Source organism: Rissa tridactyla, chromosome 1 (genome assembly GCF_028500815.1).
Source record: "Rissa tridactyla isolate bRisTri1 chromosome 1, bRisTri1.patW.cur.20221130, whole genome shotgun sequence".
NCBI lineage: Eukaryota > Metazoa > Chordata > Aves > Charadriiformes > Laridae > Rissa > Rissa tridactyla.
Genome location: NC_071466.1, coordinates 218,288,743 through 218,314,180, shown reverse-complemented (window position 1 = coordinate 218,314,180; position 25,438 = coordinate 218,288,743). Strand labels below are relative to the sequence as shown.

General features: G+C 66.7%; 2 protein-coding genes across 3 annotated transcripts in view; one reads left to right on the top strand and one right to left on the bottom strand.

Annotated features, from left to right (window-relative positions):
* The first annotated feature begins 544 nt into the window (after positions 1-544).
* IRF5 (interferon regulatory factor 5) lies at positions 545-13,868 on the top strand. 2 transcript variants are annotated; one of them, XM_054188654.1, is made up of 9 exons: positions 545-632; positions 3,800-3,981; positions 7,110-7,299; positions 8,870-8,922; positions 9,055-9,085; positions 9,204-9,479; positions 11,038-11,427; positions 12,562-12,680; positions 12,774-13,868. In XM_054188654.1, the coding sequence occupies exons 2-9, from the start codon at positions 3,808-3,810 to the stop codon at positions 12,972-12,974; spliced, it is 1,434 nt and encodes a 477-aa protein (XP_054044629.1). In that variant the 5' UTR covers positions 545-632; positions 3,800-3,807; the 3' UTR covers positions 12,975-13,868. The 2 variants fall into 2 exon arrangements, with proteins under 2 accessions (XP_054044629.1, XP_054044619.1); XM_054188644.1 differs by lacking the exon at positions 545-632 and adding an exon at positions 1,258-1,324.
* A 1,021-nt stretch (positions 13,869-14,889) lies between these two features.
* TNPO3 (transportin 3) overlaps positions 14,890-25,438 on the bottom strand; it is a 40,291-nt gene continuing 29,742 nt past the window's right edge. The window contains exons 11-23 of the mRNA XM_054188599.1: positions 24,420-24,559; positions 23,487-23,678; positions 21,392-21,483; positions 20,462-20,538; positions 20,072-20,132; positions 19,443-19,583; positions 17,908-18,024; positions 17,188-17,282; positions 16,890-17,046; positions 16,310-16,477; positions 16,055-16,167; positions 15,254-15,345; positions 14,890-15,091 (exon numbers count right to left, since the gene is read on the bottom strand). Of these exons, the coding sequence (XP_054044574.1) occupies positions 15,285-15,345; positions 16,055-16,167; positions 16,310-16,477; positions 16,890-17,046; positions 17,188-17,282; positions 17,908-18,024; positions 19,443-19,583; positions 20,072-20,132; positions 20,462-20,538; positions 21,392-21,483; positions 23,487-23,678; positions 24,420-24,559 (1,414 nt within the window). The 3' untranslated portion in view covers positions 14,890-15,091; positions 15,254-15,284. The remainder of the gene's footprint in view (positions 15,092-15,253; positions 15,346-16,054; positions 16,168-16,309; positions 16,478-16,889; positions 17,047-17,187; positions 17,283-17,907; positions 18,025-19,442; positions 19,584-20,071; positions 20,133-20,461; positions 20,539-21,391; positions 21,484-23,486; positions 23,679-24,419; positions 24,560-25,438) is intronic.

Sequence of the window (25,438 nt, the reverse complement as noted above, 5' to 3'; positions counted from 1 at the left end):
GGGCTGGAGAACCTGGGGCTGCCCCATCCCTGGAGATGCCCAAGGCCGGGTTGGACGGGGCTTGGAACAACCTGGGCTGGTGGGAGGTGTCCACCGGAGGAGCTCAACGACCCTCCGTTGCGTGGGGACGTCCTTCCTGATGGAAAGCCAAGTCTTCCAGGCGGGGGAGAAGGACACCACCGCGCTAGAGACGGCGTCCAAGATGTAAAATTGGAATGTAATGGGTCGATTAAAATCGGGATTTAACAAAAACCGAACCAGGCGCCGGCCGGGATGGCAACAAGGAGGCCCACCGTGTCCCGCGTGCCGCTGAGGACCTTCAGCGGAGGTTGGAGGCGGCTGTGGAACGTCACCACCACGGAGGGCTTCAAAACACCATCAACCCCCCCCACCCCAGCGAGTGTTTCTGCCCTTGGGGCTCGCGTTTCTTCTGCAGAACAAGCCCGGCTTCTTCGGGGTCCCCTTCGCTGTGACCTCATGCGTGGTGACCCCCAAAAAACTGATGATTTCTTTTTTTTTTTTTTTTTTTTTCTTCTTTTTTCCCCACGTTTTCGTCTTCGTGAGGACGGGCGGCGGAGAGCGGCGCCGGGGCCGGGGACACGGGTGACAGCTTGGGCGGCCCAGCGTGCTTGGTGAGGAGCAGATAAAAATAATTTACGGTTTTTTTTGTTTTTTTTTTTTTTAAAAAAAAAAACCCTAAATTTGCAAGTTAAATATAAGCCATTTTCCCCCCTCGCCCTCCCACGCGGGAGCCCGGGGAGGCCACGCCCCCTTTCCCCGCCCATCGCTTAAGGCCACGCCCCTTACCCCCGCACACCGCCCAAGCCACGCCCCCCTCCCACCCATCGCTCAAGGCCACGCCCCCCTTTCCCCGCCCACCAATCGCCGCCCCGCCCATCGCTCTTCACCCCGCCTCTTTCCCCGCCCACCGCTTTTCGCGCCCCGCCCCTTTCCCCGCCCATCCCTCAAGACCACGCCTCCTCCCCGCCGCCCGCCAATCGTCGTTCTGCCCAGCGCTCAAGGCCACGCCTATTTCCCCGCCCACCGCTCTTCGCCCCCGCCCCTATCCCCGCCCCCTCGTCCCTACCCCGCCCCTCGCCCCCCCCCCCCCCGCGTTGCCAGGCAACGTGCCGCAGTGAGGGGAGGGGGGAGTGGGAGGGGGGCGTGGCCTCCCTTAAAGGGGCCGCGCGGGTGAAGGGAAGGTGGGGACACGCGTGGGGACACGGGCCACACCCCGGTCAGGGCGTGGCCGGAGGGTGGGGCGTGGCCGGCCACTCCCTGCGGAAGCGCCGGGCGGCGGCGGCGGCGGCCCCGGAGCGTGGGTGTGAGTCGCGGTGCCGGGTCTCCGGGGTCCCCCGTGGGAGGTTGCGGGGGGGTGTTCGCGGGGGGGTGTTCGCGGGGGGGGGGGGGTGTCCCCGTGGGATTTGGTCCCCCGTGGGGGTGGGTGCCGTGGGGGGGTCCCCGTGGGGGTGGGTGCTCCCCCGTGGGTGGGCGCCCGTGGGCATCCCCCGAGTGGGTGGCAGGAGCCCCCACGCGGGGGGGGGGGGCCGTGGCCTTCACCCCACAGGGTCCCCCCCCCCGCCCCGACCCCACAGGGACCCCCACGTGTCCCTCGTGTCCCGGCTGTCCCCCCGTGTCGCCCCCCCCCCCCCCGGCCGTCTGTCGCCCCCCGCTCCGTGTGTCCCCCACCCGTGTCCCCCTGAGTGTCTCCATGTGTCCCTCCGTGTCCCCCCCCCGGTGTCCCGTGTCCCCCCCCCCGTGTCTCACCTGTGGCCCCCCCGAGTCTCAGCCGTCCCCCCCGTGTCCCCCCCGTCCCCTGTGTCCCCCTGAGTGTCCCCGTGAGCCCCCTGTGTCCCCCCCCGTTCCCTGTGTCCCTCCGTGTCCCCCCCCGCAGTGTCCCGTGTCCCCCCCGTGTCTCACCTGTGCCCCCCCCCCGTGTCTCAGCCGTCCCCGCCGTGTCCCCCCCCCGTCCCCTGTGTCCCCGAGTGTCCCCATGTGTCCCTCCGTGTCCCCCCTCCGTGTCCCGTGTCCCCCCATGTCTCAACTGTCCCCCCCGCCCCCTCCCCGCGTCCCCCTCCGTGTCCCCCCCCGTATCTCACCTGTCCCCCCCCATCCCCGTCCCCTGTGTCCCCCTGAGTGTCCCCATGTGTCCCCCCGTGTCCCGTGTCCCCCCGTGTCTCACCTGTCCCCCCCCGTGTCCCCCCCCCGTGTCTCAGCTGTCCCCCCCGTCCCCCTCCCGTGTCCCCGCCCCTCCCCTGTGTCCCCACTCCGTGTCCCGTGTCCCCCCCCGTGTCCCCCCCGTCCCCTGTGTCCCCCTGAGTGTCCCCATGTGTCCCCCCGTGTCCCGTGTCCCCCCGTGTCTCACCTGTCCCCCCCCGTGTCCCCCCCCCGTGTCTCAGCTGTCCCCCCCGTCCCCCTCCCGTGTCCCCGCCCCTCCCCTGTGTCCCCACTCCGTGTCCCGTGTCCCCCCCCGTGTCCCCCCCGTCCCCTGTGTCCCCCTGAGTGTCCCCATGTGTCCCCCCGTGTCCCGTGTCCCCCCGTGTCTCACCTGTCCCCCCCCGTGTCCCCCCCCGTGTCTCACCTGTCCCCCCCGTCCCCCTCCCGTGTCCCCCCCCGTCCCCTGTGTCCCCCCGAGTGTCCCCCCCCGTGTCTCGCCTGTCCCCCCCCGTGTCCCCCCCCCGTCCCCTGTGTCCCCCCGAGTGTCCCCTCTCCGTGTCCCCCCGTGTGTCCCCCCGTGTCTCAGCTTTCCCCCCCCGCGCTCCCTCCCCGTGTCCCTCGTGTCCCCCCCCCCGCCCCGTGCCCCGTGTCCCCCCCCCCGTGTCTCAGCTGTCCCCCTCCGTCCCCCCCCCACCCCCCCCTTCGGTCCCAGTTTTGTTTCCCCGAAGCAGCCGCAGCTTCTGCTTTCGGGGGGGGGGGGGGGGGCGGGGTGACGCCCCCGCACCCACGGGGGTGTGTGTGTGCGTGGGGCTGGGCCCCCCCCCCCAACAACGGCCACCCGGGACGGGCAGGGACCGTCCCGGCCCCCGGGGAACACACGCGGTTCCTGTTTCGGGACTTGGGGGGGGGGGGGGGGGGGGGTTGGGGGGGGCCACTTGTGTCATGAGCTGGGGGGGGGGGGGGGGGCTGCTCAGCTCCTTTGCAGCCGCACACGCGTGTCATGAGCTGGCGAGTTCTCAGCCCCCCCCCCCCCCCGCCTTCACACAAGTGTCATGAGCTTGGGCGGGGGGGGGGGGGGGGGGGGCGGGCTCAGCCCCTCACACACATGTCACGAGTTGGCCGGGTCTCAGCCCCCTCCACACACAGGTGTCACGAGCTGGGGGGGGGGGGGTGGGGGGTGTGTGGGGGGGGTGTCTCAGCCCCTTTGCAGCCACACAGGTGTCACGAGCTGGCCGGGCCTCAGCCCCCCCTTCACACACGTGTCGTGAGTTGGGCAGGTCTCAGCCCCCTCCACACAGGTGTCATGAGTTGGGCAGGTCTCAGCCTTCTTCACACACGTGTCGTGAGTTGGGCAGGTCTCAGCCCCCTTCACACACGTGTCGTGAGCTGGCCAGGCCTCAGCCCCCTTCACATCACGTGTCACGAGCTGCCCAGGTCTCAGCCCCCTTTACTCACACGCGTCACGAGCTGCCCAGGCCTCAGCCCCTTCACGCACGGGTGTCACGAGTTGGGCAGGTCTCAGCCCCCTCACGCACGTCACGAGCTGGCCGGGCCTCAGCCCCACCTGTGGCTGGCGGGTCCCCCGGTGCCACCAGCCTTCCTGTCCTGTCGTTCCCCCCCCCCCCACCCCACCCCCCCCCAGGTCCCGCCATGAACCCCCCGCCCCGCCGGGTGCGGCTGAAGCCCTGGCTGGTGGCCCAGGTCAGTAGCCAGCGCTACCCAGGGCTGCAGTGGCTGGACCCCGAGCGGCGCCGCTTCGCCATCCCCTGGCACCACGCCACCCGCCACCCCCCCGGGCCCCAGGACCACGACACCATCTTCAAGGTGACACGGGGGGGGGGGGGGGGGGGGGGACGGGGACGGGGTCGGGACACACACGGTGATGGAGGGACAAGGGGATGTGGGACAGGGGTGGAGGGGGGACAAGGGGGACACGGGATGGGGGTGATGGGGGGACACGGGATGGGGTGATGTGGGGACATGGGGACACAGGGACATGGGATGGGGGTGACAAGGGGACGCGGGATGGGGGTGATGGGGGGACATGGGGACACAGGGACATGGGACGGGGGTGATGGGGGGACATGGGGACACAGGGACACGGGATGGGGGTGATGGGGGGACGGGGTGACAAGGGGACACGGGATGGGGGCGATGGGGTGACATGGGGACACAGGGACATGGGACAGGGGTGACAAGGGGACACGGGATGGGGGTGATGGGGGGACATGGGGACACGGGGACATGGGACAGGGGTGACAAGGGGACACGGGATGGGGGGTGATGGGGGGACGGGGTGACAAGGGGACACGGGATGGGGGCGATGGGGTGACATGGGGACACAGGGACATGGGACAGGGGTGACAAGGGGACACGGGATGGGGGCGATGGGGTGACATGGGGACACAGGGACATGGGACAGGGGTGACAAGGGGACACGGGATGGGGGTGATGGGGGGACATGGGGACACGGGGACATGGGACGGGGGTGACAAGGGGACATGGGATGGGGGTGATGGGGGGACATGGGGACACAGGGACATGGGACGGGGGTGACATGGGGACATGGGGACATGGCATGGGGGTGATGGGGGGACAAGGGGGACACGGGATGGGGTGATATGGAGACATGGGGACATGGGGACACGGGATAGGAGTGACAAGGGTGGTGAGGTGACAAAGGGGACACGAGATGAGGGTGATGGGGGGACACGGGATGGGGGTGATGAGGTGACAAGGGGGACATGGGATGGGGACAATGGGGTGACGAGGGGGACATGGGAGGGGGGTGATGGGGGACGTGGGGAAGACGCAGGTCGGGGATGATGAGGTGACAAGGGGGACACGGGATGGGGGTGACAGGGGTGCTGGGGGGACAATGGGGACATGGGACGGGGACGATGGGGTGATGGGGTGACGAGGGGGACTTGGTATTGGTGCTGGGGTGACAACGGGGACCCGGGGTGGGTGTCAGGGTGACAGTGGGGACATGGGATGGGGGTGGCAGGGGTGCTGGGGTGACAATGGGGAGCCAGGGCAGGGCGTCGGGGTGACAAGGGGGACATGGGACGGGGATGATGGGGTGAAGGGGTGACAATGGGGACCCGGGGTGGGTGTCAGGGTGACAGCAGGGACCAGGGCGGGTGTCAGGGTGACAGTGGGGACCCGGGGTGGGTGTTGTGTGACAGTGGGGACATGGGATGGGGGTGCCGGGGTGACACGGGGACCCGGGGCGGGTGTTGGGGTGACAATGGGGACCCTGGGTGGGGGTGATGGAAGTGCTGGGGTGACAATGGGGAGTCACGTCAGGTGCCAGGATGACAAGGGGGACATGGGACAGGGATGATGGGGTGACAACGGGGACCTGGTGTGGGTGCCAGGGTGACAATGTGGACATGGAGGTGGCAGGGGTGCTGGGGTGACAGTGGGGACGCAGGGTGGGTGCTGGGGTGACAAGGGGGACATGGGATGGGGATGATGAGGTTGCTGGGGTGACTTGAGGACCTGGTGTGGGTGCCAGGGTGACAATGGGGACACGGAGGTGGCAGGGGTGCTGAGGTGACAAGGGGGACAAGGGATTGGTGCTGGGGTGACGTGGAGACCTGGGCTGGGTGCCGGGGTGACAATGGGGACCCAGGGTGGGTGCCAGGGTGACGTGGGGGACATGGGATGGGGGTGGCAGGGGTGCTGGGGTGACAATGGGGACATGGGACGGGGACGATGGGGTGATGGGGTGACGAGGGGGACTTGGTATTGGTGCTGGGGTGACAACGGGGACCCGGGGTGGGTGTCAGGGTGACAGTGGGGACCCGGGTGGGTGCTGGGGTGACATGGGGGACATGGGATGGGGGTGGCAGGGGTGCTGGGGTGACAATGGGGAGCCAGGGCAGGGCGTCGGGGTGACAAGGGGGACATGGGACGGGGATGATGGGGTGAAGGGGTGACAATGGGGACCCGGGGTGGGTGTCAGGGTGACAGCAGGGACCAGGGCGGGTGTCAGGGTGACAGTGGGGACCCGGGTGGGTGCTGGGGTGACAGTGGGGACATGGGATGGGGGTGCCGGGGTGACACGGGGACCCGGGGCGGGTGTTGGGGTGACAATGGGGACCGGGGACGGGGGTGATGGAAGTGCTGGGGTGATGTGGAGACCTGGGGTGACAGTGGGGACAGGGATGATGGGGTGCCGGGGTGACAATGGGGACCCAGGGTGGGTGCCAGGGTGACAGTGGGGACATGGGATGGGGGTGGCAGGGGTGCTGGGGTGACAAGGGGGACATGGGACGGGGATGATGGGGTGATGGGGTGACGAGGGGGACTTAGGATTGGTGCTGGGGTGACAACGGGGACCCGGGGTGGGTGTCAGGGTGACAGTGGGGACCCGGGTGGGTGCTTGGGTGACAGTGGGGACATGGGATGGGGGTGCCGGGGTGACACGGGGACCCGGGGCGGGTGTTGGGGTGACAATGGGGACCCTGGGTGGGGGTGATGGAAGTGCTGGGGTGACAATGGGGAGTCAGGTCAGGTGCCAGGATGACAAGGGGGACATGGGACAGGGATGATGGGGTGACAACGGGGACCTGGTGTGGGTGCCAGGGTGACAATGTGGACATGGGGGTGGCAGGGGTGCTGGGGTGACAGTGGGGACGTGGGATGGGGGTGCTGGGGTGACACGGGGACCCGGGGTGGGTGTCAGGGTGACAGTGGGGACCCGGGTGGGTGCTGGGGTGACAGTGGGGACGTGGGATGGGGGTGCTGGGGTGACACGGGGACCCGGGGTGGGCGTCAGGGTGACAGTGGGGAGCCGGGTGGGTGCTGGGGTGACAGTGGGGACATGGGATGGGGGTGCTGGAAGTGCTGGGGTGACAGCGGGGGACAGGGACGATGGGGTCGCCGGGGTGACAGGGGGGTCCCCGGTTGGGGTGCCGGGGTGACGCGGGTGTGGGGTGCGGCAGGCGTGGGCGCAGGAGACGGGGAAGTTCACGGCGGGGGTGGACGAGCCGGACCCCGCCAAGTGGAAGGCCAACCTGCGCTGCGCCCTCAACAAGAGCCGGGAGTTCCGCCTGCTCTTCGACGGCACCAAGGCCACCCCCCTCCAGCCCTACAAGGTCTACGAGCTCTGCCAGGGCCCCGCCGGGGGCGCAGGTAACACCCCCCACCCACCACCACCACCACCCACGGCCAGGGGGGACGGGACGGGACGGGGGGGACGGGATTTGGGGAGCTTCGGGGAACCCATGAGGGTCTGGCACCCCGGGAGAACCCAACACCCCTCAGAGCTCCAGCGTCCTACAAGGACCCAGCACCCCAGGAGGTCCCAGCACTCCATGAAGCTCCAGCACCCCAGGAGGTCCCAGCACCCCAGGAGGTCCCAGCCCCCCATGAGTCTCCAGAAACCCAGGAGGTCCCAACACCCCATGAAGCTCCAGCACCCCAGGAGGTCCCAGCACCCCATGAGTCTCCAGAAACCCAGGAGGTCCCAGCACCCCAGGAGGTCCCAGCCCCCCATGAGTCTCCAGAAACCCAGGAGGTCCCAACACCCCATGAAGCTCCAGCACCCCACGAGGTCCCAGCACCTCATGAGTCTCCAGAAACCCAGGAGGTCCCAGAACACCAGGAGGTCCCAGCCTCCCATGAGTCTCCAGAAACCCAGGAGGTCCCAACAACCCATGAAGCTCCAGCACCCCACGAGGTCCCAGCACCTCATGAGTCTCCAGAAACCCAGGAGCTCCCAGCACCCCATGAGTCTCCAGAAACCCAGGAGGTCCCAGAACACCAGGAGGTCCCAGCCCCCCATGAGTCTCCAGAAACCCAGGAGGTCCCAGCACCCCAAGAGGTCCCAGCCCCCCATGAGTCTCCAGAAACCCAGGAGGTCCCAACAACCCATGAAGCTCCAGCACCCCACGAGGTCCCAGCACCCCATGAGTCTCCAGAAACCCAGGAGCTCCCAGCACCCCATGAGTCTCCAGAAACCCAGGAGGTCCCAGCACCCCAGGAGGTCCCAGCCCCCCATGAGTCTCCAGAAACCCAGGAGGTCCCAACACCCCATGAAGCTCCAGCACCCCACGAGGTCCCAGCACCCCATGAGTCTCCAGAAACCCAAGAGCTCCCAGCACCCCATGAGTCTCCAGAAACCCAGGAGGTCCCAGAACACCAGGAGGTCCCAGCCTCCCATGAGTCTCCAGAAACCCAGGAGGTCCCAGCACCCCATGAAGCTCCAGCACCCCACGAGGTCCCAGCACCTCATGAGTCTCCAGAAACCCAGGAGCTCCCAGCACCCCATGAGTCTCCAGAAACCCAGGAGGTCCCAGAACACCAGGAGGTCCCAGCCCCCCATGAGTCTCCAGAAACCCAGGAGGTCCCAGCACCCCAAGAGGTCCCAGCCCCCCATGAGTCTCCAGAAACCCAGGAGCTCCCAGCACCCCATGAAGCTCCAGAACCCCAGGAGGTCCCAGCACCCCACAAGGACCCAGCACCCCATGGAGCTTCAGCACCCCATGAAGCTCCAGCACCCCGTGAGGTCCCACCACCTCAATGAGGTCCTAGCACCCCATGGAGCTTCATCACCCCATGAGGTCCCACCACCCCATGAGGCTCCAGCACCCCATGAGGTCCCACCACCTCAATGAGGTCCCAGCACCCTGTGAAGCTCCAGCACCCCATGAGGTCCCAGGTCCCCCCCCAGCTCCCCCCCCAGCCCGTCTCTCCCTTGCAGATGGGGTGGCCGAGGACGACTACGACTGCGGTGGGGAGGAGGACGTCAGCCAGGTACCTGGAGGGGGGGGGGGGGTGTCAGGGTGTTGGGACCCCCAAACCGGGGACACCGTAGTGTCCTGGGGGGGGCGTGTGGGGGGGTGTCCCTACACCCCAACCCCGTGACCGCTGCTCTTCTCCCCACAGCTCCAGAAGATGACGTCGCTCAGCATCGACGGTGAGTGGGGGGGTGTTGAGTTGGGGGGGGGGGGGGGCACCCATCCGGCAATTTTTGGGGGGGGGGAGGGGGGCGGTTGGGGGCCGTGGCCACCCTCCGACCCCACGCTGTGCCCCAGACACCCGGCACGGGGGGGACCTGCCGCCCCCCTACCCCTGGTCCAAGGAGGAGCCCCCCTTCGGCAGCGCTTGCCCCCCGGGGCCCTTCGCGCCGCCCCCCCCGACGCTGCTCCCCGGGGAGGTGGGGGGCACCCACGGGACCCCTGAGCTGCCCCCCGCCGCCATCGCTGAGACGGGACCCCCCCTGGGCACCCTGGGGGCCCCGGCCACCTGCCCGCTGGCACCCATGGAGCACGTCATCCCCAACCTGCTCATCAGCCCCCACATGCTGCCGCGTGAGCACCAGGGTGGGGGGGGGGTGGGGGTGGGGGGTGGCCGTGGGGTGGCCGGATGGTGGTGGCCATGGGTGCGGGGTGGCCATGGGGTGGCTGGACAGGGTGGCCATGGGTGTAGGGTGGCCATGGGATGGTTGGGTGATGGTGGCCATGGGTGTGGGGTGGCCATGGGGTGGCTGGACAGGGTGGCCATGGGTGTAGGGTGGCCATGGGATGGTTGGGTGATGGTGGCCATGGGTGTGGGGTGGCTGGATGGTGGTGGCCATGGGTGTGGGGTGGCCATGGGGTGGCTGGACAGGGTGGCCATGGGTGTAGGGTGGCCATGGTATGGTTGGGTGGTGGTGGCCATGGGTGTGGGGTGGCCATGGGGTGGCTGGATGGGGTGGCCATGGTTGTGAGGTGTCCGTGGGATGGTTGGGTGGTGGTGGCCATGGGTGTGGGGTAGCTGGATGGTGGTGGCCATGGGCATAGGGTGGCCGTGGGATGGTTGGGTGGTGGTGGCCATGGGTGTGGGGTAGCTGGATGATGGTGGCCATGGGCATAGGGTGGCCATGGGATGGTTGGGTGGTGGTAGCCATGGGTGTGGGGTGGCCATGGGGTGGCTGGACAGGGTGGCCATGGGTGTAGGGTGGCCATGGGATGGTTGGGTGATGGTGGCTATGGGTGTGGGGTGGCTGGATGGTGGTGGCCATGGGTGTGGGGTGGCCATGGGTGGCTGGATGGGGTGCCCATGGTTGTGAGGTGGCCATGGTATGGTTGGGTGGTGGTGGCCATGGGTGTGGGGTGGCCATGGGGTGGCTGGATGGGGTGGCCATGGTTGTGAGGTGGCCGTGGGATGGTTGGGTGGTGGTGGCCATGGGTGTGGGGTAGCTGGATGGTGGTGGCCATGGGCATAGGGTGGCCATGGGATGGTTGGGTGGTGGTGGCCATGGGTATGGGGTGGCCATGGGATGGTTGGGTGGTGGTAGCCATGGGTGTGGGGTGGCCATGGGGTGGCTGGACAGGGTGGCCATGGGTGTGGGGTGGCCATGGGATGGTTGGGTGATGGTGGCCATGGGTGTGTGGTGGCTGGATGGGGTGGCTGTGGGTGTGGGGTGGTCATGGGGTGGCTGGATGGTGGTGGCCATGGGTGTGCGGTGGCCGGACAGAAGTAGCCATAGGTGTGGGGTGGCCACTGGGTGGCTGGATGGTGGTGTCCATGGGTGTGGGGTGGCCATGGGATGGTTGGAGGGTGGTGGCCATGGGTGTGCGGTGGCCATGGGGTGGCTGGACAGGGTGGCCATGGTTGTGGGGTGGCCATGGGATGGTTGGGTGGTGGTGACTGTGGGTCTGTGGTGGCTGGATGGTGGTGGCCATGGGTGTGAGGTGGCCATGGGGTGGCTGGACGGGGTGTCCATGGTTGTGGGGTGGCCGTGGGATGGTTGGGTGATGGTGGCCATGGGTGTGTGGTGGCTGGATGGTGGTGGCCATGGGCGTGGGGTGGCCGTGGGGTGGCTGGCCAGGAGTGGCCGTGGCATGGTCCCCGTCGGGCAGCTGATGTCCGCGTCCCTTTCATCAGTGACCGACCTGGAGATCAAGTTCCAGTACCGGGGCCGCCAGGTCTGTGTCCTCACCATCAGCAACCCCCACGGCTGCCGCCTCTTCCACAGCAGCCTGGAGCCCACGCAGGAGCAGGTGGAGCTCTTCGGGCCGCTGACGCTGGAGCAGGTCCGGTTCCCCGCCACCGACGCCATCCCCAACGAGAAGCAACGGTTCTACACCCACCAGCTGCTGGACGTGCTGGACCGAGGGCTCATCCTGGAGCTGCAGGGCCAGGACATCTACGCCATCCGCCTCTGCCAGTGCAAGGTCTTCTGGACGGGCCCCTGCGCCGCCCACCACGGCGGCCCCAACCCCATCGAGAGGGAGAAGAAGACCAAGCTCTTCAGCCTGGAGGGCTTTCTCAACGGTGAGAGGAGAACGGGGGGGTGGTTGACACCTGTGTGCCCCCTTGGGGACGTCGGATGGGATGGAGGGGTCAGGCGGCACGGGGGGGACACCAGGTGGCACGTGGGGACCTGATGGCATGGAGGAACCAAGCTGGGATGGGGGGGACACCAGCTGGCATGAAGGGACCGAGATGGGCTGATGGGATGCCAGCTGACACGTGGGGACCTGGTGGCATGGGGAGACCAAGATGGGATGGGGAGACACCAGGTGGCACGTGGGGGCCTGATGGCATGGGGGGAACCAAGCTGAAACGGGGGGGGACGAGCTCCCATGGGGGGACACCAGCTGGTACCTGGGGACCTGGTGGCGTGGGGGACCTTGTCACCACGGGGACCACCTGGCACGGAGGGACCAAGCCGGGATGGGGGGGGACAAGTTTCCGTGGTGGGACACCAGCTGGCACAGGGGGACCAAGATGGGACATCAGGTGGCACGTGAGGACCTGGTGGCATGGGGGACAAAGCTGGGCTGAGGGGATGCGGTGGGATGGGGGGACACCAGGCAGCACACGGGGACCTGATGGCGTGGGGGGGACCAAGCTGGGATGGGGGGACGAGCTCCCATGGAGGGACACCAGCTGGTACCTGGGGACCTGGTGGCATGGGGGACCTCGTCACCACGTGGACCAGCCAGCATGGGGGGGCACCAAGCTGGCATGGGGGGACACCAGGTGGTACGTGGGTACCTGGTGGCATGGGGGACCAAGCTGGGAGGAGGGGACACCAGGTGGCACGCGGGGACCAAGGTGTGGTGGGGGGGGACCAAGATGGGATGGGGGAACAAGCTGGGCTGAGGGGATGTGGTGGGATGGGGGGACACCAGGCAGCACACGGGGACCTGGTGGCATGGGGGGACCAGGCTGGGATGGGGGGGATGAGCTCCTATGGGGGGACACCAGCTGGCGCGTGGGGACCAAGGTGTGATGGGGGGACACCAAGTGGTACACGGGGACCTGGTGGCATGAGGTCCTGAGATGGGCCGGGGGGGACACCAGCCGGCCCTTGGGCTACCAGCTGGGCCGGGGGGGGGAGGGGGGGACACGCCGGCCGGTGGCACAGGCTGGTGCGAGGTCCCGTCCCGCCCGTCCCCGCAGGCCTCATCCTGTTCCAGAAGGGGCAGACCACCACCCCCCCGCCCTTCGAGATCTTCTTCTGCTTCGGCGAGGAGTGGCCCGACCAGAAGCCCAAGGAGAAAAAGCTCATCACGGTGCAGGTGAGGGGACGGGGACAACCCGGGGCCGTCCCCCAGCTCGGGGACACGGGCGGGTTGTCCCCGCGCCGGTGACGCGCCAGGGGACTCTTGCAGGTGGTGCCGGTGGCGGCGCGGTTGCTGCTGGAGATGTTCTCGGGCGAGTTGTCCTGGTCGGCCGACAGCATCCCCCTGCAGATCTCCCACCCCGACCTCAAGGACAAGATGGTGGAGCAGTTCAAGGAGCTCCACCAGCTCTGGCAGAACCAGCAGCGCCTGCCCCAGCCCGGCCCCGCGCCCTGGTCCCTGCCCCACTGAGGGTGGGGGGACACGAGGGCCACCACCTTGGGCTGGTGGAGCTGGGACCATCCACCACCCATCCCAAGCTGGTGGAGCTGGGGCCACCCATCGCCATCCCAAGCTGGTGGAGCTGGGACCCCCCCCAGCACCATCCCCATCCTGGGCTGGTGGAACTGGTGCCACCCAACGCCGTCCCCATCCTGGGCTGGTGGAGCTGGGACCATCCACTGCCCATCCCAAGCTGGTGGAACTGGTGCCACCCATTGCCCATCCCCATCCCAAGCTGGTGGAGCTGGGACCCCCCCAGCACCGTCCCCATCCCGGGCTGGTGGAGCTGGGGCCACCCATCGCCATCCCAGGCTGGTGGAGCTGGTGCCACCCAACGCCGTCCCCATCCCAAGCTGGTGGAACTGGGACCCCCCCGGCACCGTCCCCATCCTGAGCTGGTGGAACTGGGACCATCCACCACCCATCCCAAGCTGGTGGAACTGGTGCCACCCATCGCCCATCCCCATCCCAAGCTGGTGGACCTGGGGCCACCCATCGCCATCCCAAGCTGGTGGAGCTGGGACCCCCCCCAGCACCGTCCCCATCCTGGGCTGGTGGAGCTGGGGCCACCCAACGCCGTCCCCATCCTGGGCTGGTGGAGCTGGGGCCACCCAACGCCGTCCCCATCTCAAGCTGGTGGAGCTGGGGCCACCCACCACCCATCCCAAGCTGGTGGAGGTGGGGCCACCCATCCCCATCCCGGGCTGGTGCAACTGGGGCCACCCATCGCCGTCCCCGTCCCGGGCTGGTGGAGCTGGGACCCCCCCGGCGCGGCCAAGCACCCACGGGTGCTCCAGGGGGAGGAGGAGGAGCCCACACTCACCCACCCCACGGAGGCTTTGCCGGGGGCTGGGTGGGAGGAGAAGCCGGACCCCCCCCCCCCCCCCCCCCCCGACACCCTGGAGCACCCAACAACGCCCCCCACCCCCCCCCACCCCATTTTTTGGGGAGAAACGGCAAGAAAATGGGACCAGGCTGGGCCCCCGCTGGGCCACCCACGAGCTCAGGGCACCCGAAGCCCCCGAGAAGAACCAGGTCGGGACTTGGGGGGGGGGGGGGGTGTTTAATTTATATTTTTTTTTTTGGGGGTTTTTTTTTTGGTTTTTTTTATTGTTCTTGCGATGGCTCCGCACCCCCCGCCCCCCCCCCCCCAACGGAGGGACCCGCCTGCGCTCCGGCCCCGCTCCCGCGCCCCCGCTTCCCCGAAAACCAAATACAACCAAAAAAATAAAACCAAAAAAAAAAAAACCCAAAACAAACTAAAAGAGAAGAAGGAGGGAAAAAAAAAAATAAATATAATCTCTATAACGTCAGCACGCGCCTCCCCCCCCCCGCGCCTTCTCGGGGAGGTGGCCACCGGGGGGGGGGGACACGGTGGCCCCTCTGCCCTCTTGCAGCCCCATCTATTTAACGCCGCCCCCCCCCCCCCCCGCCCTCCCCCTGCCCCAAACTTTCCCGAAATCGTTTTTTATCGTTTATTTCTTTATTTAAATTTTTTATTTTTTTTTTTTAATTTTTTTCCTTCGTTTCCCCCCCCCCCCCCCCCCCCTCTCCGCGTCACAGAACGTTTTCGCCCTCCGCGTTTCGGCCGGGACGGGCGACGCCGGTTTGGGGGGGGTGGGGTGGGGGTGGGGGGGCGGTTTTGGGGCCGCGGGGTGGTTTTTGGGTGGCGTGCGGCTTTTTTTTTTTTTTTGTTGTTGTTGGGGGTTTGTTTTGTTTTTTTGTTTGTTTTTTTGGGTTTTTTTGGTTTTTTTTTCCCGGGCGTCGTCGTTTGGGGATTTTTTTTGTTGGTTGGTGGGTTTTCCCCCCTCCCCTCTTTCCCCCCCCCCCCCCCCAACCTTCCTCACCCCCCCCCCCCTCCCACCCGATCCCTCCCTCCCCCTCCCCTAGTTGGTTTGGTTTCTTGATTCGGTAGCCGGCCACCGGGACCCCCCCCCCAAGCCACCGGGACCCCGGAGCCACCCTCCCGGCGGGCGCCGGCGCTGGGGGCCGCGCTGGAGCGAGCGACCACCCTCGGCCACCCTCAATTTTCTTGATTGTGGGACACATTCTCGGTTCGCTTCGGTTCCTCTGATTAACGGACATTCCTGGCGGGATGACAGAGGGGGTCAGCTCCGTCCCAGCCCCTGCCTCTCCCCCCGGGGTGTGGGGGGGGGGGTGATGGCACGGCCCCGCGGTGCCACCGACCGTCCGTCCGTCACCCCGCGTGGGGCAGGGGGACGGTGTCCCGCTCCCAGCCCGGCTCTTACCTGGGAGACGCCGCCGGGCGCCGCGCCGGAGCTATCGGAACAGGCGGGTGAAGTCCCTCAGGGCCCAGCAGACCTGTTTACATTCCTCGGCGCTGCAAGGCAAGGGGTTGGGGGGGGGACGGTAGGAAGGTGGGCGACACCACCAGGAGGTGACACACCACCAGGAGGTGACACACCACCAGGAGGACCCTCGGGAAGGTGTCCCGCGGCGGGGACCGGGAGCCAGGAGCTGGGCTCCGAGATGTCAGGGCGACCGTCGGGGTGAAACGGGCTCGGAAGCCCACCCGGACTGTCCCCAGAGGGGACCCGCGTGCCACCGCGGGGGCGGCTGGACGGAAGGAGCCATCCCGCCCCGGGGACAAGCCCGGGGGGAGACTCGGGCTCCAGGACAGGGAGCGTTGGGGGGTCGAGCCGTCGATGTCCCCAAAGGGGCCGGTGGCAGCAGGGGCGGAGGAGCCGCAGTGGCAGCCCCGGGCCGTGGGTGACTCGGTGGGACGAGGGGACGGAGGGCGGGATGGCGGAGGGCAGGAGAACCCGTTCGGTGGTGGCAGGGACACGGGAGGACGCGCCCTCCAGAGCCCGGCTGTCCCAACCCACGGGGACCGGCCGGGGTGACGCCCCGAGCGCGTTCCCGGCTGGAAGGTGACGTCCCGCCAGCACGCCGGGATCTCACGGAGACACTTGGAGGCTGGCGGTGGCCAAACCCTGGCGAGCAGCAGGTCGGGCAGAGCCTCGGAGGAGACCAGGGTGCGAAGAGGGAGACGCCGGCCACCCGTCACCGCGTCCCCCCGTCCCGCTCACCTGGTGACCTGCTTGTGGAAGTCCGTCAGCTGTTTGTGTGTCACCTGGATGGCTCCTCCCGTCGTTTCCTTTGGTAAACCCTTCAGCGAGTTCTCCAGCCAGCGACAAAACGTCTGCGAGGCGGGCGGAGAACGGGGGAAAACTCAGGACGCGGGAGCCAAACCCAGGTCCCGGTTCTGGAATTCGGCTTCGGGGACAGGGGGATGGGCTGAACCCCAACCCCGACCCCTCCCCGGGTCGCCCCGTCCCTCTCACCGGCCGGTCGATCTGCATGATCTCCCAGAGCACCTCGGCGACGTCGGGCAGGGTGTAGGGCGGGAGGCAGAAGCAGCACGTGTGAAGCAGCTGGTTGACGAGCTGCTGGCCCAGTTGGTTCATCACCTGGTTGATGAGCTCCTTCCGCACCTCGAAGTCCTCCTCGTGCTGCGGGAGGAAGGAGAAGGGGGTTGAGCAGCGCCTGGGAAGGGGGGACGCGCCGCTCCTCGCTCGGGTGGCCGGCCTGGCTATGGCAGGGGGACGGCGGTGACGAACGCCCACGAGGATGGTGTCCCCAATTCCTGCTCCGTCCCCCGCAGTGGCCCCTCCAGCTCCGGGACACCAACAGCAGAAGGACACGGGCCAGAGGAGGCCCCGGAGATGCTGGGAGGGGCTGGAGATGCTGTGGCTGTCCCACCAAGGCCAGGCTGGACGGGGCTCGGGGCAACCCGAGCCAGCTGAAGACGTCCCGACCCACATCAGGGGGTTGGAACTGGGTGGTCTTGAAGGTCCCTTCCCACCCCAACCATTCCACGGATTCCAAGACCCCCGCCTGGGAACGACCCCGCGGGTCACTCACATCGTTGGCCACCCCGGTGTGGATGAGATCGCGCAGGAACTTCATGACGCTGCAGTTGGCGTCCCGGTGATCCAGGGTGGTGGCGGCGATGGCCCACTGCAGGATGGGGATCATCACCTGGCTGCGGAGCAAGGTGACGGGGCTGCGCTGGATGAACCTGGGCAGAGGACAGACGTGAGCGGCGCTGGACTGGCTTCCCCCGGCAGCACCCTGCCCTGGCTCCCACCCACCCGCCGAGAGGGGACCCCGCCGGGGTGTCGCCGGGCAGCAGGAGAAGGTGACAGGAGAGCGTCGGTACCTGGCTGCTAGTCGGAAGAGGTCATCCACGGTGTCCGGGTGGTTCTGAAGGCCGTTGGGCTGCTCCAGGAGTTGGAAGGTGGGTATGCATAGCGCCTGGGAGAAGGATTGGGATATCCATTAGCAATGAGCTATCATTAAACCTCGAGTGCCGTGTCCGGTTTTGGGCCCCTCGCTACAGGAAAGACCCCGAGGGGCTGGAATAGATCCGGAGAAGGGTCAACGGAGCTGGTGAGGGGTCTGGAGAACGAGGAGAAGGGTCTGGAGAACTTGTGAGGAGCGGCTGAGGGAGCTGGGGGTGTTCAACCTGGAGAGAAGGGGGCTGAGGGGAGACCTTCTCGCTCTCTGCAGCTCCCTGAAAGGAGGGGGGAGCCAGGGGGGGTCGGGCTCTTCTCCCAAGGAACAGGCCATGGGACAAGAGGAAACGGCCTCAAGTTGTGCCAGGGGAGGTTTAGGATGGATATTAGGAGAAACGTCTTCATGGAAAGGGTTGTCAGGCCTTGGACCAGGCTGCCCAGGGCAGTGGTGGAGTCGCCGTCCCTGGAGGTACCTAAAAGCCGGGCAGGCGCGGTGCTGAGGGACACGGTTTGGTGGCGGTTTTGGCAGCGTCGGGTTAACGGTTGGACCGGAGGATCTCAAAGGTCTTTTCCAAGCCCGACGACCCCCTGGTTTGCTGATTTAGACCCGTGAGAACCGGCCCCCCCCGGCCCCGGGCGCTCACCTGCAGCATGTCAAGCAGTCCCTGCCGGCAGCCCTCCTCCATGCCGTACTCGTCCACCAAGATGCTGCCCAGGTAGAGGAAACAGGAGTGCTGGTGCGCCCGGTACACGTTCACCATCTGCGGGGAGACACGCGCCGCCTGGGACCCCCGGCAGCTCCCCCGTCCCCTCGGCCAGAGCTTCCCCCGTCCCCCCGGCGGGGCAGGGGACGCCCTGAAGGACTCGCTCGGCACCTGGCGCTCGGGAGCGTCTCCCTGCGGCGGCTGCCGGAGCCGAGGCAGCTTCCCCTCGCTTCCCGTCCTGCCGCAGCCCAGGGGAAGCACCGAGCAGAGCAGGGGACACCCAACGTCACCTCTTCAAGGGGTCACCCAACGTTACCTCTTCGCAGGGTCCAGGGGACACCTAATGTCACCTCTTTGAGGAGTCCAGGGGACACCCAATGTCACCTCTTTGAGGAGTCCAGGGGACACCCAATGTCACCTCTCGGAGGAGTGGCAGGGCGTGGAGTTTCACGCCTACCTTTCAAATTACGGCTATGACCCGTAGGGGCTCCCACAGCCATCCCGCCATCCATCGCCGACCATCCCGCCATCCATCACCGACCATCCTGGCACCCGTCCCAGCATCCATCGCCACCATCCCGGCAGCCATCGCCAACCACCCCGGCACCCATCGCCAACCATCCCGGCAGCCATCCCGGCATCCATCGCCAACCATCCCGGCATCCATCACCAACCATCCCGGCATCCATCGCCAACCATCCCGGCATCCATCGCAACCACCCCAGCAGCCATCGCCAACCATCCCGGCACCCATCGCCAACCATCCCGGCACCCATCCCAGCATCCATCGCCAACCATCACCAACCATCCCGGCACCCATCCCAGCATCCATCGCCACCATCCCAGAATCCATCACAGCCATCCCGGCATCCATCGCCAACCATCCCGGCATCCATCGCCAACCACCCCAGCAGCCATCCTGGCATCCATCACAACCACCCCGGCATCCATCGCCAACCACCCCGGCATCCATCGCCAACCATCCCGGCATCCATCGCCAACCACCCCGGCAGCCATCGCCAACCATCCCGGCGCCCATCCCAGCATCCATTGCCAACCATCCCGGCACCCATCCCGGCAGCCATCCCGGCACCCATCCCAGCATCCATCGCCAACCATCCCGGCACCCATCCCGGCAGCCATCCCGGCACCCATCCCAGCATCCATTGCCAACCATCCCGGCAGCCATCCCGGCAGCCATCCCGGCACCCATCGCCAACCATCCCGGCATCCATCGCCAACCATCCCGGTAGCCACGGGCCAGAGCTCAGAGCTCAAAGTCTCTTTCTAATCCCCGAGGGGTTTCCGCAGGAATTCCCGAGACTCCCGTCATTCCTTCCACAGCGCTTCCCAGCCCGGCACTGGCCCACCAGACGCGCCAGCCCGCTCAGGCCAACCCAGCCAGCCTTTTCCAACGTTCCGAGCCTTTTCCGATGCTCGGAGCCGTGGCGGCGGCCCTGCCAGGTCCCCGGTACCTGGGTGACGAGCGGCTGCAGCAAAGCGGCGGAGCCTTTTCCCACGCAGCGGACGGCGAAGCGCAGGCAGCGGCAGCACCGCTCCACGATGCGGTTATCGGCACTGTGTTTGTTCAGGGTCTCCGACAGCACGGGCCAGATCTGAGGGTCAGACGGGGAAGAGGGGGTTAATGCAGCTCAACCGCCCCCCCCCAAACCACCACCCTCCCGTCCCGAAAACCAGCCGGCTCCCCGCCAAGTCAGGCCAGGTGCCCCCCAGGTCCCCAAAAGAAGAAGCACCCGCGTTACGAGACCCGTAAATTCATTTTATGTAGGAGCGAAGAGCTCGGAGTGGCTTCACGCCTCCGGCGCGGAGCCGGCAGCGTTCCGAGGGCGGAGAAATCAAAAGCGGCCGGGACAATTCCAGAGCCAGCTCCCCTTTTCCAGGGGTTTGAAGACCCGAATTCCATCCCCCCTCCTCCCCCGGCATCAATCCCTGCTTCCAGGAGGGAAGGTGCCCCCCCACCCCCACCCCCGCCAGCATCCCCGCAGGTGCCGTGGGATACTCGGATCCCGGGGATTGGTACCCACCCCCCTCCTCCATCCCCCCTCCATCCGGCAGAAATTCCTTCCCCCGATCCCCCACCTACTTCCTGAATGACTTTTTGGCACGGATGGATCTGTCCGTTTTCTACGATGGGGTTGGTGTGTCTGCGAAGAAGCAGCAGAGAGTCAACGGGATTATTATTCCCCCCCCCGCCCCGAAACAGTCGGATTTTGCGTTTTAAAGCTGAGAAAACGGGGTCGGAGCCCCAAAGCGCCCGCCGAGGGACCAGAAACTGGCCGAGAGGGGCCGGGGTGGGGGGGACACACCTTGAACTGGGTGGCCAAGCGGCTCCCAGCCCCCTCCTCTTGGGGCCGGCGGGGTGGGGGGGAAACGAGCCGTCGCCGATTCGGTTTTAAGCCGCTGGGCGAGGGGCTTGGACTCGCCTCGTCCCCCCCGCTCCCGGCGCAGGCGTTCCCAGCTCCTCCCTCCTCACCTAAATATGACGGCGAGTCGGTCCAGGGGCACGGTAGGGTCTGAGGAGAGGCCATTGCTTGGCTCCTGAGAGAGCAGCTAGAAAACAAGGGAAAACGACGGGATTTCAGGAGGGCAGGCAGACCCGTTTCCCAAGAAAACTCGAATAAAGCCTGCCTGGAGGCCGGACCTCACCGGCAGCACCTCCACACCCCCTCGAAGCAAAGCGGGGACCTCCCCGAAGCTCGGGAGGCTCCTAACCCCGGCCACACGCGTGCGGGTCACTCCGAAAGCCCAGCGGGGCTTCCCCTTCCGCGTCCCCCCACATCCCGAGAATACGCAAAGGGCTCTCGGGAGGAGAAGGGAGCAGGGCCCGAGGTGGAAGAGAAGCTCGGACACGGGCGAGAGCTGCCGGGAGCAGGCGGAGGTGGCAGGAGGAGCTTCCAGAACGGCTCTCGTGCGGCTACGGGTCATCCTGGAGGGACAGGGGACGCGCAGGTCCCTTCCTCGCGGCTGCCCCCCGACATTCCTGCTCTCCCTTCCGCCGGAGCTGCGCGGAAAGGTCACTACGGCCACCGCGGGTTTGGGACAGCCAGAAGGTGACCCATGGAGAAGTTGAGTTGCCACGTCCTCCATCCCGGAGACGCGGGGTGAAAGCCGGCGGCTGCCTTCGAGGGGGGGTCCAGGGAGGTTCTTTGGCTCCTGCCACGTAAACTGATTTTTGGGGACCGTTTTCTTCCCATTTAACCCCCTTCCCACTCCGCCAGCTGGCGTTTCTCAGCCAGGAGGGACCGAGGGACAAGAACGGTCTTCGCTCCTGGACTCCTGGTACGCTCGGAGGACACGGGATCACCGCGGCGGATCACGCCACCGGGCAGAGACGGAGCCTGGGCAGCTGGGTGACCTCCCACCCGTCCCCCCCGAAGCAGCGAGGAGGAGCGCGGTGACGTACCTTCTTCAGCGCCATCACTTGTACGGCGCAGAGTTCGCTGAGGCATTCCGCGATCTTCTCCAAGGGCAGCCGGGCGAGGACCAGGGCCGTCCCTGGAAGGCAAGAGGAGACGGAGACGGGGCTCAGGAGCGGGGACGCGCACGGTGGAACCGCTCCGGGGCCAAGGCGGGGACCAGAGACGGTTCTCCGCAGCTTTGAACCCAACTCCTTGGTCAAACCAGACACCGAAATACATTCCGCGGGGCGGGAAGGAGGAAGGAATGTCGGCGTCTGGATGATCCGAAGGCGGACAGACACATCGGGGCACCCCGGCGTGTCCCCGCAGCGCCCTCGCCCCTGCCCGGCAGCATCACGAGGTCCGAGGAAGTTGCTTTTGACCCGCGGCTCGGGCGTTTCGGGGCTCCCGGGAAAACAAGATGGAAAGGCAAGGGCTCGAGCCGCCCCCCGCTGCCGCATCCCAGCCTCCCACCCAAGGGATGGAGCCGCACACGCGCCCCGCGTCGGACAACCGCGGGGCTGGGGACAATTCCGGGAGGGAAAAATTCCCCTCGGCTCATTAATTCCTTCTTTTCTTTTAAAGGAGGAGGAGAAAATACTCCGCGGCGGGGCGAGGGGCAGCTCGGGAGCTGCTCGCGTCGATACGGGAGTGCAAACAAGCGAAAAACCGCGGGTTTTTGTCTTCTTTAGTCGCACAGCCCGGCCGCAGAGCCGCGAGAAGGCTCCCTTTTGAAAAGGAGCTCCGTTTGGAAAGGTTTGGGAAGCGCTCGGATCCCTTGGGAATCTCTGAGGCAGGACACGGGTCCTGCACCTCCCCGGAACCCGCCGTGGCTGGAGGGGGACGCGATGCGAGACGCGAATCCCCCCCCCCGACTGCAGCCTGGAGTTGAGAAACTACATTCTTGTGCCCCAAACTGTGTCTAAAATGCCAAATACTTGCGATTTTCCACCCCGAGCAGCTCATTTCCACGTGCTGGGATACAGCAGGGACCCACTGCTAACCGGGCTGGGAGCGTTTCCGACGTTTTCTTCCCACATTTCAAGTTCAGAGCAGGGACGGCCGTAGCTTATAAACCCAGGAAGGATCTTTTTCTACGTCCTGCCCCACGAGAGCTCTTGACCCCCATCCAGAGGGACCTGGACAGGCTGGAGAGGTGGGTCCCTGTGAACCTCATGGGGTTCAACCAGGCCAAGTGCAGGGTCCTGCATGTGGGTGGGGGCAATGCCAAGCACAGATCCAGGCTGGGCGGAGAATGGCTGGAGAGCAGCCCTGAGGAGAAGGACTTGGGGGTGTTGGTGGACGAGAAGCTCAACACGAGCCGGCAACGTGCGCTGGCAGCCCAGAAACCCCCCGCAGCCTGGGCTGCATCCCCAGCAGCGTGGGCAGCAGGGCGAGGGGGGGATTCTGCCCCTCTGCTCCGCTCGGGGAGACCCCCCTGCAGTGCTGCCTCCAGCGCTGGGGCCTCAGCACAGGAGAGACACGGAGCTGTTGGAGCGGGGCCAGAGGAGGCCCCGGAGATGCTGGGAGGGCTGGAGCCCCTCTGCTGTGGGGACAGGCTGAGAGAGCTGGGGGGGTTCAGCCTGGAGAAGAGAAGGCGCCGGGGAGACCTTCCAGCCCCTTCCAGTCCCTAAAGGGGCTCCAGGAAAGCTGGGGAGGGACCCTGGAGCAGGGAGGGGAGCCATGGGACGAGGGGGAAGGGTTTTCCACTGGAAGAGGGGAGATTGAGATGAGATATCGGGAAGAAATCCTTTGCTGTGAGGGGGGTGAGCCCCTGGGCCAGGTTGCCCAGAGAAGCTGTGGCTGCCCCATCCCTGGAGGGGTTCAAGGCCAGGTTGGACGGGGCTTGGAGCAACCTGGGCTGGTGGGAGGTGTCCCTGCCCAGGGCAGGGGGTGCCACTGGGTGGTCTTTAAGGTCCCTCCTCACCCAAACCATTCCATGATTCTTTGAAGATGAATTGTGGACACATGGAGCGCCTCAGGGCAAACCGAGACACCCTTATCTAAGAAAAACCACGTGAAAATGCGGTCGCAGCACCTGCCGTGAGTGACACCCCCCCCAAAAAAACCCCACAACCCCAAGAGCTTTTCCATACGCACCCTTGAGGAGCCCCACCGCGGCCTCTGGAGAGAGCGTGAAGGAGTCGAGGGAACGGGCTATCTCCAGCAGCCCGTTAAAGTGCTGAGCCATGTGGTCCCGACACACCGAGCAGATATTGTGGATGGCCTTGGCCGCCGCCGAGGCCAGTCGTCTGTCGCACAGGCCTTTCATCAAATAACCCAGCACGGGATCTGCGGAGGAGAACGCCGGGGTGAGGAGGGGATGGACGGGGCAGGGAGGGGACGGAACATACGGGACGAGGAAGGGACAGGATGGGGCAGGGAGGACACAGATGGGGCGAGGAGGGGACGGAACGGGGCAGGGAGGGGACGGAACATACAGGACCAGGATGGGACGGAACGGCACAGGGAGGGGACGGGACGGGGCATGGGACGGGGCGAGGAAGGGACGGGACGGGGCATGGGACGAGGAAGGGACGGGACGAGGAAGGGACGGGACGGGGCATGGGACGAGGAAGGGACGGGACGTATGGGACGAGGGAGGGACGGGACAGGACGAGGCAGGGAGGACACAGATGGGGCGAGGAAGGGACGGGACGGGGCGAGGAAGGGACGGGACGGGGCATGGAATGGGGCGAGGAAGGGATGGGACGGGGCAGGGAGGACACAGATGGGGCGAGGAAGGGAAGGGACAGGACGGGGCGAGGAAGGGACAGAACGGGGCGAGGAAGGGGACGGAACGGGGCGAGGAAGGGGACGGAACATACGGGACGAGACGGAACATATGGGACGAGGAAGGGACAGGACGGGGCGAGGAAGGGACGGAACATATGGGACGAGACGGAACATATGGGACGAGGAAGGGAGGACACAGATGGGGCGAGGAAGGGACGGGACGGGGCGAGGAGGGGACGGCCGCGGGGCAGAGCGGTGGCGTGTCCAGCTCCGGCGGGGCAGGAGGAAGGGACTCACCCAGGAATTGGGGGTTCCTGTCCACCACCTCGCTCATCTCTCCCACCAGCTCGATGCTGGTGTAGCGGACGGCGGTGTGCACCGTCTCGGGGAGGCGAACCACCCCCTCCAGCACCTCCACCAGCGTCGGGTTGTTCTCCCTGCGAGGGGAAAAAAGGCAGCCGGTTTAGCCCCGCGGCGCATCCCAGCCCGTTTCCAACCGAGCAACTGGTTTTATCGGACCTGACGGACTCCGGCGTCACTCAGAATCAGCCGGGCAAACCCGGCGGGGAGGTCCCAGGGCTGCTGGAGCCAGGATCCGCAGCAGGCTCCAGCTTTACCAAACAGAACAGAATAAACTAAACGCCTCCACGTAAAGCGCGCTCATGGCACGAGAACAAAGCTTAATTAATCCTGCCGGGACCGCGGAAAGCCAGAGGAGCCTGTTCCCGGGGTGGGAACCGGGCGAGTCCCCAGCCCAGGTTGGTGGCATGGCTCCGGCTCGCCCGGCACTGCTTGCCCGCTCCCGGCACGAGCGGAGGAGCCACGGGGCGAGCGAGAACCTCCTGGGATCCTCCGACTCCCCCGAGCTCCAGCACCCAAGGCCAGGAGAGGCCGGCGCTCTCGGAAACAAAGCAGAAATAAAAAGACAGGGATAAAAAGCAGCAAGAGCAGCCTTGACAGCGATAAGCGGAGCCAGCGAGCGTAGGGGGACGGCAGCGACTCCCCCAGGCTCCCGGGAAGGGGGACGCGGAGCTCCCGGCCCGGCGAAGGCCAGCCGGGCTGCCCCACGGCATCCGGGCGGCCGTCACGGCGCCGGAGGACTCACCGCGCTCTCACCGCCCTGGATGTTATCTCTTGATGCTTCCACTACACTAATAGGGGAGGAAAAGCGCTTCCAGCAAGGGGTTTAACCTTCCCTAAAGACATCTGGGACAACTCCAGCTGGAGGTGGAAGGATCTGGATGCGGAATGATCCCCAGATAACCAGCCTAGGCCAAAATGTTTTGCTTTCGGGAGATAAAGCGAGGGGAAACAAA

What these genes read in the sequence shown, in the direction of transcription:
- IRF5 (XM_054188654.1), top strand. Translation starts at nt 3,808, where the DNA reads ATGAACCCCCCGCCCCGCCGGGTGCGGCTGAAGCCCTGGCTGGTGGCC. An exon ending in GGGCCCCGCCGGGGGCGCAG is followed by an intron (nt 7,300 to 8,869) that starts GTAACACCCCCC and finishes TCTCCCTTGCAG; the next exon opens with ATGGGGTGGCCGAGGACGAC. An exon ending in AAAAGCTCATCACGGTGCAG is followed by an intron (nt 12,681 to 12,773) that starts GTGAGGGGACGG and finishes GGACTCTTGCAG; the next exon opens with GTGGTGCCGGTGGCGGCGCG.